Here is a 12,480-nt window from a genome sequence, read left to right as displayed (position 1 = left end):
ATCCTCCAGTTTATGGCTGAGAAAACAAAGCAAAAGTATAAAATTGCATTGATAAGTGCTTGATTCGCGTCCATCAGACAACTTTTAACAAAATGTATTGCAAAAAGATGGTTAAAAAAATGGAAATGATATCAGCACAACCATATTTTGATATTTTTGCTAACCCATCTTGTCTCTTGTCGTATAAAGAGCTGTCAAAAGTTTATTACATTTCCCAAAAGCTCTCACGAGCCAATTAAAGAAGAAAAGACAGCTGGGTTTGAGCAAGTATCAAAATAAAGTTGTGCTGATAACATTTCCCTAAAAAAACTGAACAATGGTTCTCATTCAAATTTTATGAATGATTGGTAGGAATGTAGAAATTGGCGCGTCCACATTGATAGTAGGATTTTAAAATCCAGAATTGTATATTCCTGGATTTTATGTAAAATCCAGGTTTTAACTTGTAAAATCTAGGTTTTAGCTTGTAAAATCCAGGATTCTAAAATCCATGTATCCAAAAGGCTTGGATGAAGGATCTAGATCATGTTGACACCATGTAGGTAGGCCAAATTCAAGCTTTTTGCTCAGTTAACAAGATTGAGGAAACTCTTAACAGTCTGACGGTTTGGATTGAATCTAACACCCTCATGAGACATTTTGTGAGTGACACTCTGATCAGGTAGGCCATAATGTGATGGCCCTCATCGTCCTGATCCTTGTCCCATGCCAAATGCACATCATGTATGCAAGATAAAGGCCTAGGAAAATCAATGCGTCAGCTTCTCTTACTGGAATCCTAAACAAGGCCTTAGATACCAAGGGGCTAGATCATTCGATCAAGGTGGGACCAATGGCAACGTGTTTGCAAGCACACAAAGATTATGGCTTTATGCCTACCAAATTTTCATTTGATTAGTAGCAAAAACTAAGAGTGGGCCTTTTCTGTATTTGACTTCACACCAAGGATTGAACTATCTTGCATTTTGTACCACATAGGCCTGAAATATAATTTTTTAAGTATGAAAAGAGTGAACCTATCATGAATTTCATTTCACTAGTATATAGTACAAGAGTGGCTTCCATCTTGGATTTTATTTGACAAGCACACGAAGTCAAGAGTTAATCTTCTGTATTTCATTTCAATGTGTCATACCAAAGGTGGCCCTACCTTGCTTTTTTATTGTCTCAAGTGTAGCAGACAAAGAGTGAGCCCACTTCATAGGATGATCCTACCCCTCCCATCTCTAGAGTGACTGCTGCACATTATGGAAATGATCAGTTTGGATCATCCAATAATGTGGGCCCTACTATATATTTTTTCTATATATGTAAGTGGGACACCATATAAAAACTCATAAAAAAAGACACCAAGAAATAGGTGGTTCTTCCAAGCATGGTTCATCTAAAAAATGATTGGTGGATTTATTAAGTAAGCTAAATTTAGGCTGATTATTGCAGCTAAGCAATAGTCAAAATGGGTTTTTTCAGAGGGAGGAGTTTCTAAATTTAGTTTGATTGTGGTAGCTAAACTATAGTCAAGATGGGTTACTTAGGCCCTACATTTATCCTCCACCTTATAAAAATGGGAATTGCACAAAACTGCTTTGAATGCATCAATCCACTAACTCTCTAAGTTCAAATAGTTTTTTTAGTTTTTTTTTTTCCAATGGTTGGCTCCCCACTTTCCTCGCCTTTTCCCCCTCCTCCCTGTTTTTATAACCACACACCATCTTTTATAGCGCATCTCTCTCTTATTCTCTTATTTAAACCAACTTTAAACAACAAAATCACTCTGCATGCAAACCGGGCGAACCAAGATGCAGGCCTTGTAGGAGTAGAAACCCTTTGTCTAGGTCGGTTGGAAGGTCTGGTTAGGTCTGGTTGCATTTTACAAAGGATTTAAAACAATCCCCAGACCTTGTCCATAGCCTCCCAAGAAAAAAAAGGAAAAAAAGAGAGATAGAGATAGAGAAAGCATGGAGGGAAAGGGTTTAAGAACGAGTGTGATCTTCTTCTTATTCTTCTTTTTTGTTTCGGCCATGTTGGTGTTGGAGGCTAAAATTGTGGATTTTGATGAGACATGGCAGAAGAGAGCTGAAGGAGCCCGTGCCGTTGCACTGGCTGCATATCACCCTAGTCCTGAGGACGTTAGTGACCATTTGAACTCCGAGGTTCATATGTGGGTATCTCTCTCTCTCTCTCTCTCTCTCTCTCTCTCACACACGCACACACACAACGTTTAAAATGACTCCTACATTACTAGCTCACTGGTTTTTTTCTTCTTAACTTCCTGTCGGACAAAATCCAGGCAGCCGTCGAGATTTTGTTTGAATTTGGGATGACATTCCTCATTTGGTTACCAATATTGCATTGAACTTTCTAAAAACTCCCTGGGATATCTCCTTGGTAATTATTGCATGTATGCTGAGGTGGAATTCTTGTCCCATCCTTGTAACTTCTAAGCTAAAATCCACCAAAAAGTAGATTTTTTCTTGAAAAATCTTCGGAACGGTGCGTTTCTCTCCCATTTTCTTTCTCTCTCTTCCCTCTTTCTTCTCTATCTCTATATTAGTAGTGACACCCCCTACTTATTCCCCTATGCTCCCGGTCTATGTCGTGCAGCTAAACACTAAAAGGGCGGCACAGTGCCCAGGACGGAGGCACATATAGTGTGGGGGTGGCCACGGCTCCCCAATGACTTACAAAATCCCATTTATATTACTGCTTCTCCCATTTCTTCCATTGGACAACCCTCATAAGTGTGCCCCCCTCCCCCCCCCCCCCCCCTCCCCCGGTGCGCGTCATGACCAAGCCAGCACCCCCAAGTGTAAATTCCTGGCTCCGCCAAGTGTAAATTCCAGTGCACGAGGCTCCCGCCATTGCGGCGTCTGGGGAGTGCTAGATGTACGTAGCCTTACCCCTGTTTTGCAGAGAGGTTGTTTCCATGACTCGAACCCGTGACGACCAGGTCACAATGGAGAAACCAACCGAACACTACTTACCACTATTCTCCGAGGTAATTCCAGGCAAAATCCAACGCTTGTCTCCTCCTTGCTGACTTCTTATTCCACTGCCCCGAGTCCATGCCGCACATCCAAACATACCCAAAGGGACTTTCTTTTGTCCTCAGGGTACACAGGAGTTAACACTTCCCGGTTCCAATACCACTTTTTGGGACCTGGGTAGAACTCGCCTTTAAAAGCTAGCTGTTAAGGGGAGGGTGTCCAAGCCCATATAAGCCCATCCACATCCATTCCCTTTTCTGATGTGGGATCTTTGCTTTTCATGTGGAAACCCAACACATTTTGATCAAATGGTTTTGATTAGATCAAGTAGTGCAACTTTTGCACCAGTGATCTGATCATCTTCCTCTAAGGTTCCCTCCACAATGTCTTCACATAAATAACCACCCTGTTCTTGGTTTTCTACAGTGCCACAGAATCCAACCGCACAAGAAGGAACTTGGGCAAATACCGTGGGCCATGCGTGGCCACAAACCCAATCGACCAATGCTGGAGATGCAATCCAAACTGGGCACGATATCGCAAGAGGCTCGCCGACTGCGCTCTTGGCTTTGGCCGGGGCACCGTGGGCGGCAAGTACGGAAAGTTCTACTTAGTCACTGACCCTTCAGACAACAACCTTGTAAACCCTAGAGTGGGAACTCTCCGGCATGCCGTAATCCGGTCCGAACCGCTATGGATCATCTTTGCAAGTGACATGATTATCAGACTCCAACAAGAGCTAATAATTAACAGCCACAAGACCATCGACGGCCGAGGATACCAGGTCATGTTTGAGTAGATCAGATTAATTTCTATCTTTATCACTTTCCATGATTTTGCTAATCTTCTTTTATGTTTGTTTATCTTTGGAGGTATCCTAAACTCAAGGGCGCCCTTGAAAAAATGGGCTGAAAGGGAGCCCCCATTGGCTGAACATCACCATCAGGCATTTAATACTCTTTGACTTCCGGCCATTATAATTGCATGATGGTGATATTCAACCAGTGGGGGCACCCTTTTCAGCCCATTTTTGAAAAAGGGCCTTTGAGTTTTGGCGTTCCTCTTATATTTGAGTGTTTATATATAAAACACTCGTTAGGGATTTTTGTAATCAATCCAAGAAAGCAAGATTAGTGAAAATCTCCATTATTTTACAGGTGAGAATAGCCAATGGAGCTGGAATCACGATACAATACGTGAGGAACGTTATCATCCATGGCATTCACATACATGATATCAAACCTGGTCAGGGTGGCACCATTAGGGATTCTCCTACCCATTTTGGCATTCGGGGGCCGAGCGATGGGGATGGTATCACTGTCTATGGCTCTGCTCACGTTTGGCTCGACCATCTTTCTATGTCCAGATGCTCTGATGGTATCATCGATATCATAGAGGGTTCCACTGCCGTTACACTCTCAAACAACCACTTCACCCATCACAACGACGTATGTATATCTATCTATCTATATTTATTGGCACATGCAATGCGTGTTTATAAAATAATGGGCCCACCCTAGGGTGTAACATGGTGGGTCCTACCCTATGTATGGGCCTAGGTGGAGATAGCATGCAAGACTCATGAGGTAAAATGGTGGGCTCCATCCGATGTGTGGGTTTGAGTGGAGTTGGTGGGATCCGCCCTATCAAAACATGGTGAAAATGGTGGGGCCCACACTATTCAAGGATTTGGATGGAGATGGTGGGGCCCTACTCTGCTACTCATGGGTGTAAAACGGTGGGAATCTTGAGACATGAGGTAAAATCGCGGGTCCCACGCCATGCATGGGTTTGGGTGGAATTGGTGGGACCCATCCTATCAAAACATGGTGTAAAATGGTGGGCTCCACCTTATGCATGGGTTTGAGTAGTGATGGTGGACCCTACCATTTGAAAACATGAGGTGTAAAATGTGGGCTCCGCTCACACCGTGCATACTCAACTCAACTCAACAAAGCCTTTGTCCCAAACCAGTTGGGTCGGCTAAATGAATCATTTAGAAAAAATTCATGCAGAAGGTAAAAGGAATCTACCCGGCTCTAATCCTGATTTTAGTTGGGTTCTTCTACGTGGATCATTTTCTTTCATTCTATCCTATCCAAGGTCATGTTCTCTGTTATGTTCCTAGCTATTAAGTCTTTCCTCAATGTTTCTACTCAAGTTGTTTTCAGTCTGCCCCTACCTCGTTTTACTCCATCAATTTGGCATGAGTTACCTCTTCTTACTAGAGCATCCAAAGGCCTACGTTAGATATGTCTAAACCATCTTAAGCGGTGCTCTTTCATATTCTTCTCAATTGGAGCCACCCCCACCTTTTTACGAATATCTTCATTTTTAATTCTATCTAGCCTTGTGTGGCTGCACATCCATCTAAGCATTCGCATCTCCACTACACTCATCTTATGTACATGCTGTTTGGCTGGCCTCATAGTTTTCTTATAAAACTTTCCCTTCAACTTGGTAGAGATTTTACGGTCGCACAGAACTCCTGCGGCAAGCTTCCACTTCAACCAATCTGCTCTTATTCTGTGGTTAATATCCTCTTCAATCTATCATTCCTTATGTAGAAGTGAACCAAGATAGCGAAAGATATCCATCTTAGGTACCTCCTATCCAGTCATATTTACTACATCCATATCCCACCTCCTTACATTACTAAAGTTGCATTCCATATATTTTGTCTTATTCCTACTCAGTCAAAAACCTTTAGATTCCAAAGTAGTTCTTCATAACTCTAATTTAGCATATATTCCTGCTTTGGTTTCATCGATTAATACTATGTTATCTGCAAATAACATACACCACAGCACCTCATTGTTGATACCCTACGTAAGCTCATCCATAACTAGCGTAAAAGATAAGGGCTTAGAGCTGATCATTGGTGGAGTCCTATTGTAATTGGAAACTCACTAGATGTGTCATTCATGGTTCTAACACTAGTTATTGCTCCATCATACATATCCTTAATCACATCAACATATTTAGTAGGCACTTTTTTCCTTTCAAGGACCCACCACATAACACTCATGGGAACCATATCATACGCTCACACCGTGCATGGGTTCTAAAAAATGTGTTGTAAATGACATGTAAAAAAAATCCTCCATATAAAAAGTTCTAGTAAAATTTTCCACCACAGATACAATTCTAGTAAGAATTTTCCACAATTGGAAAAAAGAATTTTAAAATATTCCATGGAAAGAAAACGAATGACAGAGGAAAGAAACATGAGAATTTTTTTACTGGAATTTTTCTATGTTGTATTTTTTATGCCTCATGCATAGCATGAGTGGGGCCATCATTTTACAACAAATGTCTTGATAAAGTAAGGCCCATCATTTTAACAGAAAACTTTTTCGTTGTAGCTCATATTTTGTTTGGATACGGTGGGGCCCAACATTTTATACCGAAGCATAGCAATTGTGGAGAACACCATTTTACATTTGATTTGATGAGCCCACCATCTCTGCCTAAATCCATGCATATAGTGGGGCCTACTATTTTACACCTCATGTTAGGATGGGTGTTGCCCACCATTTTACATCTCATGTTATTGATGGGATGGGGCCAGTACTGTTTTACAGCTCATGTTTTTTTATGGTGTGGGCCTACCGTTTTGAACCTCAAGTTTTGATGGGGTGGGGCCGCTATCTCTACCCAAATGCATTAGGGCGGGCCCCACTATTTACACCCATACATAGCATGGGCTTGGAATACTAGTAATATACAAGGTTTAAAATTTTGGTTTCGGTACCGGTTTCGGACCTTGAAATTTTAAATTTCGGTCGAAATCTGGTACCAAACCCGAAACTAATATTTTATTCAATATTAAATTTCGGTGAAATATTAAATTAACATTAAAAAAAAAATTCGGGTCAAATTTCGAAAAAACCGAAATTTCGGTTGAAATAAATGACCGTTTCGGTTTTTACCCATTTCGGTGTCGGTATTTCGGATTTCGGTCGAAATTTAAAACCATGGTAATATATACTAAACATGTTTCTTTCCATTTTCATTCATTCTCTTTTCACACCTCATGCATAGGGCTGCAAATGAACCGAGCCGGATCATGAACATGTTTGGGATCGGCTCATTAAAAGCTCGGCTCGGGCCCGTTCATTTACTAAACGAGCCGAACCTGAGCCCAAAAATTTGGCTCGTCAAATAAACGAGCCGAACTCGAGCTTTGTATAGTTCGGCTCGGACAAGGTCGTGAACTTTTTAGGGTCGGTTCATAAAGCCGAGCCGTGCTTTAAAGCTCGGATTATGTTCGTTATATTACTATATATAATACTTAATGGTATTTATTTGATGTGCTTACTAAACGAGCTGAACCCGAACCCAACCAAGCTCGAGCCTGGCTCTGCTCAGCTCATTAAAAGCCCGGTTCGGGCTTTGCTAAATTTTGACGAGCCGAACACAAGCCCAAAAAAAAAAAAGCTCGTCACGAACACGAGCCGAGCCTCAAACTAAACGAGCCGAGAACGAACACCCCAATGTTCGGCTCGGCTCGGCTCATTTGCAGCCCTACTCATGCATAGTATGAGTGGGGCCATCATGTTACAATATACATGTCTTGATAAGGTGAGGCCCATCATTTTAGCATGGGTGGGGCCACCATTTTAGACTTTGTGCTTGATATGTAGGGCCCACCATCTCTACCCAAACCCATGCATATGGTGTGTGCCATTGTTTCACAGCCATGAATAAAATGAGCCAAGAATCCTAGCATCTATCTACCTGGGATGACCCATTCACAAGAACGTATGTGTCAAACTACCACTCACTCCAAAAGCTTAAGCTGTTGGAGAAGGTGTTATGTATTCTTTTATACTTTTAACAGTCCCCTCATGTGTGACCCCTCTTTTTAGAGGTTGGCCTACACGTGGAACATGTGGCCCCTTTCTTGGATTTGGCCATTGCATGTGGATTTTACTATCAAGAAGGTTTGAACCTAGGCATTTGCTCTGATACCATGTGAAACTACCACTCACTCCAAAAGCTTAAGATTTTGGAGTAACTGGTAGTTTCAACGGTATGTATATATCTATCTACGTGCATGTGATTAGAAGGAGATGAATACATACTAACCATATCGGAGATGGATTTTGTGGTCCAGGTCATGTTGATGGGTGCAAGTGACCAGAACAAAAACGATACCATCATGCAAGTGACAGTCGCTTTCAACCACTTTGGAAAGGGACTTATACAGAGAATGCCTAGGTGAGCTTTCAACCTAAGAATTTTTTTTACTTCCACAATTTAGAGGGAAATGAAAAAAATTAGGGATTTCATTATAAATTAAGGGATTGGATAGGGACTTTTGCAGAAAGGCATTTTGTTGGGGTACCACACAAAAGCAAATAGCCCCACATCGGAAAAGTTAAAGTTCTCTACAAATGGTTTCAGAGCTCAGGGCGTGCATGGTAACCTCGGTTGCCTCTAAGGGCGGGAATGTCCCTCGGGGAAGATCTCAGAAAACCCAGCTGCCACCGCGTGGAGGAGCAGGATTGTCCATGTTGCTTCCGCGCGGAGGGGGAGATTGTTGGGGTTCCACGCAAAAGCAAATAGTCTCACATCGGATAAGTTAAATGGATGGAGATGGTTTATAAGGGAATGCACACCTTCACTCTAATGGCTAGCTTTTAGGGGTGAGATCTACCCGGTTAAATTCCCTAACACCTTTCACGGCTGGTTGTTGGATGAGAGAGCAGCCACAGAGTCTCACTTTTCAGCAGACTCTTATTTATTTAATTCATCTGAGGTGGCTGCTCTCTCATGCAACAAACCAGCCTCGACATACCTTCCAGCGAAAGTCCCTAGCAAATCCCATAAATTAATGGTCTCCCTAAATAAAACTTGAACTGTTCTGTGAACTTCAGTTCAAGTTTACATGTTTTTTTTTCATGTGTAATATATTATGGAAAAGAATGAAATTATGGAAAAGTTTTTGCTTTCCAAACTTTCCAAAAAAATTCCTGCAATCCAAACAGGGCCATGTATGGGAAACAATATTTCCACTCCCTTTCCCATCATTTCCAACCCCCTTTTGTTTGCCTTTTCACAAATCGTGCTCAGGAAAGGCAAACAGGAGGAGATGAAAAATATTGCCTCTCCGTCCTATTTGGTTTGCAGGAATTTTTTGGGGAAAGTTTGTAATGAAAAAAAGGAATATTACTAAAAAACTTCAAATTTTTCTTAATTATCAATACTATCATTTATGCCGTAAATGACTCATTTTTTTTCTTTACTGATTTTACCCTTTTTTCTTTAGACGGGGAGAGATTTTTCTTTTGCTATCCCTTAATATATCTTTTAATAAAAACTAGACATTATCTATTAATATAAGAGTTTTTATATGATGCCAGACCGTCAAGTAGCGTCAAAAAGCTACTGCCCTTGATATTTGATCCAACAACAGCCCACTATTTAAGAAGCTGCTGTTGGATCAAATATCAAGGGTGGTACTTTTGAAGTACCCTCTTGACGCTACTTCACGGTCGGGCACCATATAATTTCTCTTAATATAATTAGGGAGTTAGATTGAAGGGCTCCCTTGCAGAAAACCAGTTACAAGGGCGCTACTATTGTTCCTTATAAGCGACATGCATTTATGATTCCTTTAATTTTATAGTTGTCAACGTCATTTTCATATTTTTTTTATGCCCTTGTAAATGCACTTTCTTTCTATGGACCAATGAGGGCGGCCTTCAGTCTATCATTCCTAATAGTTAACGGGCAGAAATATCATTTTTCTCTAAATCCTTTTTTTTTTCTTTCTTAAAAAAAAAAACTACCAATATTAATTAAAACTAAGATAAGAAAATTCTGACATACCATCCCATAATATCTTTGTTAGTGTAAAAGTATTAACGCCTTTCTCCAACAGCTTACGCTTTTTAAGCTTAAGCTTTTGGAGAAGTTGGTTAGTTAACATGGTATCAGAGCCAAAGGTCTCGAGTTCAAACCTCCCGGATAGCAAAAATTCCACGTGCGATGGTCGGCCCAAAGTGGGACCACATGTGCCACGTGTTTGCCAAAGTGGGCCACACGTGCACGGGAGTGTAAAAGTATAAAAGATAAATAACGCCTTTCTCCAACAACTTAAGCTTTTTTAAGCATAAGCTTTTGGAGAAGTTGGTTAGTTAACAGTTAGGCCCTATTTATTTTAGACTCGCAATCAGTTCTCAAAATCCAAAAAACAAACAGGATCTTATCATATGGGGTTGTCAATGCCTGACGAATGATATCTCCTTTGTTTTACTTGGGACAGCCCTCTCTAGTGTATATATGACTACTCTTTGACACTAGAGGGGCTTTCCCAAGTAAAAATGGGGGCGAATATATCATTTCCCTTCCTCTTTGATTCTTTCATATTATCGTTGTTAATTTTGTGATATTTGTGCATGGTTAATTACATAGGTGTCGTTGGGGATTCTTCCATGTGGTGAACAATGACTACACCCACTGGGAATTGTATGCCATTGGAGGTAGCCAACACCCGACCATTATCAGCCAAGGAAATCGATACATCGCCAACCCTCACCTTGTTTACCGAGAGGTAAGCTACATCTGCCTACATCTATATATCAATCCGTAATAGATACTAAGCATGTTTCTTTCCATTTGTCATTCGCTTTCTTTCCTAGAAATTTTTTTATTTGAAAATCTTTTCTCTATATCACGTGTTTTGTTTTGATAACGTGGGGCCTAACACTTTAGACCCCGAGCATAGCATGGGTTGGGGGCCACCATTTTACTCTTGATCGGAATTGGCCCACTATTTTACACCTCATGCTATGATGGGGCGGAGCCAAACATTTTAAAACAATGCCTAGCATGGGTGGGGCCCACCATTCTACACCTCATGTTTTGATGTGGTGGGCCCACCATTGCCACTGAAAACCATGCATAGCGTGGGGGGATATTCTAGCGTCCATCGCAGAAGGCATTTCGCGGATGGCCTATTGCTTGTGAGAGCAGCCACCTCATGAATGAAGATAAAATCTACTGAAAAGTGAGCTTGTGTGGCTGCTCTCACATGCAACAGGCCATTCGAGAAATGCGTTTTGCGATGGATGCTAGCAAATCCCTACATTGAGAGAGAGAGAGAGAGAGAGAGGTATGCTAGACTCAAGAGCGCCCTTGCAAAAGTCAGCTGAAATGGCTGCCCCATTGGCTGAACGTCACAAAGGGCATTTATAACGGCCGCAAGTCAAAGAGTATTAAAAGACTCAAGGGCGCACTTGCAGCTGTTATAAATGCACTTTGTGACGTGCAGCCAATGGGGCGCTCTTTTAGCTGATTTTGGCAAGGGCGCCCTAAGTTTAGCATTCCCAGCGCCCCCAACAAAAAAAAACACACACACACCCATATAGAGAGAAAGACATATACACACATATATAGGGGAATGATATCAGCACAACCGTGTTTTGATATTTGCACTAACAACATCAAAACACGTGTAGAATGGTGGTCCACCCATGTTAGGCATTGTCATTAAATGTTGGGCCCCACCCGTCGTAGCATGAGGTGTAAAATAGTGGGCTCAACCGAGCAAGTGTAAAAATGGTTTCATGGCTCCCCACCCGTGCTATGCTCGGGTCTAAAGTCTTACACTCTACCCTATCAAAACAAAACATGAACTATAAATAAAAGGTTTTCCCAGAAAAAAATTCCTAAGAAAGTGAATGACAATGAAAAGAATCATGCTTAGTGTGTGCGTTGAAGAATCATGCATACATACAAAAGCTTGGATAAGTTAATCTTGAACGACTGAATTATTTGTTGGTTCGATTTTGAATAGGTGACCAAGAGGGACTATGCAGCAGAAAATGTTTGGAGTAAATGGACATGGCGATCAGAAGGAGATGTATTCATGAATGGTGCCTACTTCCGCCAATCTGGCGTTCCCAACTGGAGGCGATTCACTAAGAGGGGCTTGTTACCAGCCAAAACTGGAATGTACGCAAGTAGGCTCACACGCAATGCTGGTGCCCTAATGTGCAAGAGGAGGAAGCCCTGTTAATCTATGGAGCATGGAGCATATGAATAGGAAGGTGGGAAAGGGTGAGTATGAATGAAAGAAAGAGACACAAAGAGGAGAATTTGGGGTTGATTATGAGGAGAGAGAAAAGAGTGATAATGAGAGATAATGAAGTTGAAATTTGATGAGCAAGAATTATTTATTTATTTCTTTGATCCATTTAGTGAATTTATTGCTTACTATTTACTATTTGAGAGAACGGTTCCTACACATATATGTAGATAAGTTATCTACACACTAGCTTAAAATATAATGGGGGCCACATTATTTGGGTGATCCAAACTATTCATTTTTAAGGCCCTCACATAGATAGGGTGTCCACAAAAAATCAGATCCATAGGATCATCCTAACCATTCGAACTGTGGAGGCAAAAAATGGACTAATTTGTAAAGGTTTAAAGACATCCATTTTACCTCCACAAATCGTAGGGTTGGGATGATCCTATT

General features: G+C 41.3%; 1 protein-coding gene across 1 annotated transcript; it reads left to right on the top strand.

Moving 5' to 3' along the window:
* Positions 1–1,768: 1,768 nt before the first annotated feature.
* Positions 1,769–12,201, top strand: LOC143887529 (pectate lyase-like). Its single transcript, XM_077391615.1, has 6 exons — positions 1,769–2,161; positions 3,414–3,771; positions 4,145–4,435; positions 8,107–8,210; positions 10,410–10,548; positions 11,794–12,201. The coding sequence occupies exons 1-6, from the start codon at positions 1,959–1,961 to the stop codon at positions 12,013–12,015; spliced, it is 1,317 nt and encodes a 438-aa protein (XP_077247730.1). The 5' UTR covers positions 1,769–1,958; the 3' UTR covers positions 12,016–12,201.
* Positions 12,202–12,480: the final 279 nt, after the last annotated feature.

Source organism: Tasmannia lanceolata, unplaced genomic scaffold (genome assembly GCF_043159265.1).
Source record: "Tasmannia lanceolata isolate RefF3 unplaced genomic scaffold, GAP_Taslan_0.1 ptg000002l, whole genome shotgun sequence".
Taxonomy (NCBI): Eukaryota; Viridiplantae; Streptophyta; class Magnoliopsida; order Canellales; family Winteraceae; genus Tasmannia; species Tasmannia lanceolata.
The sequence above is the reverse complement of the archived record's forward strand: the minus strand, read 5'-3'. Positions and strand labels throughout refer to the sequence as shown.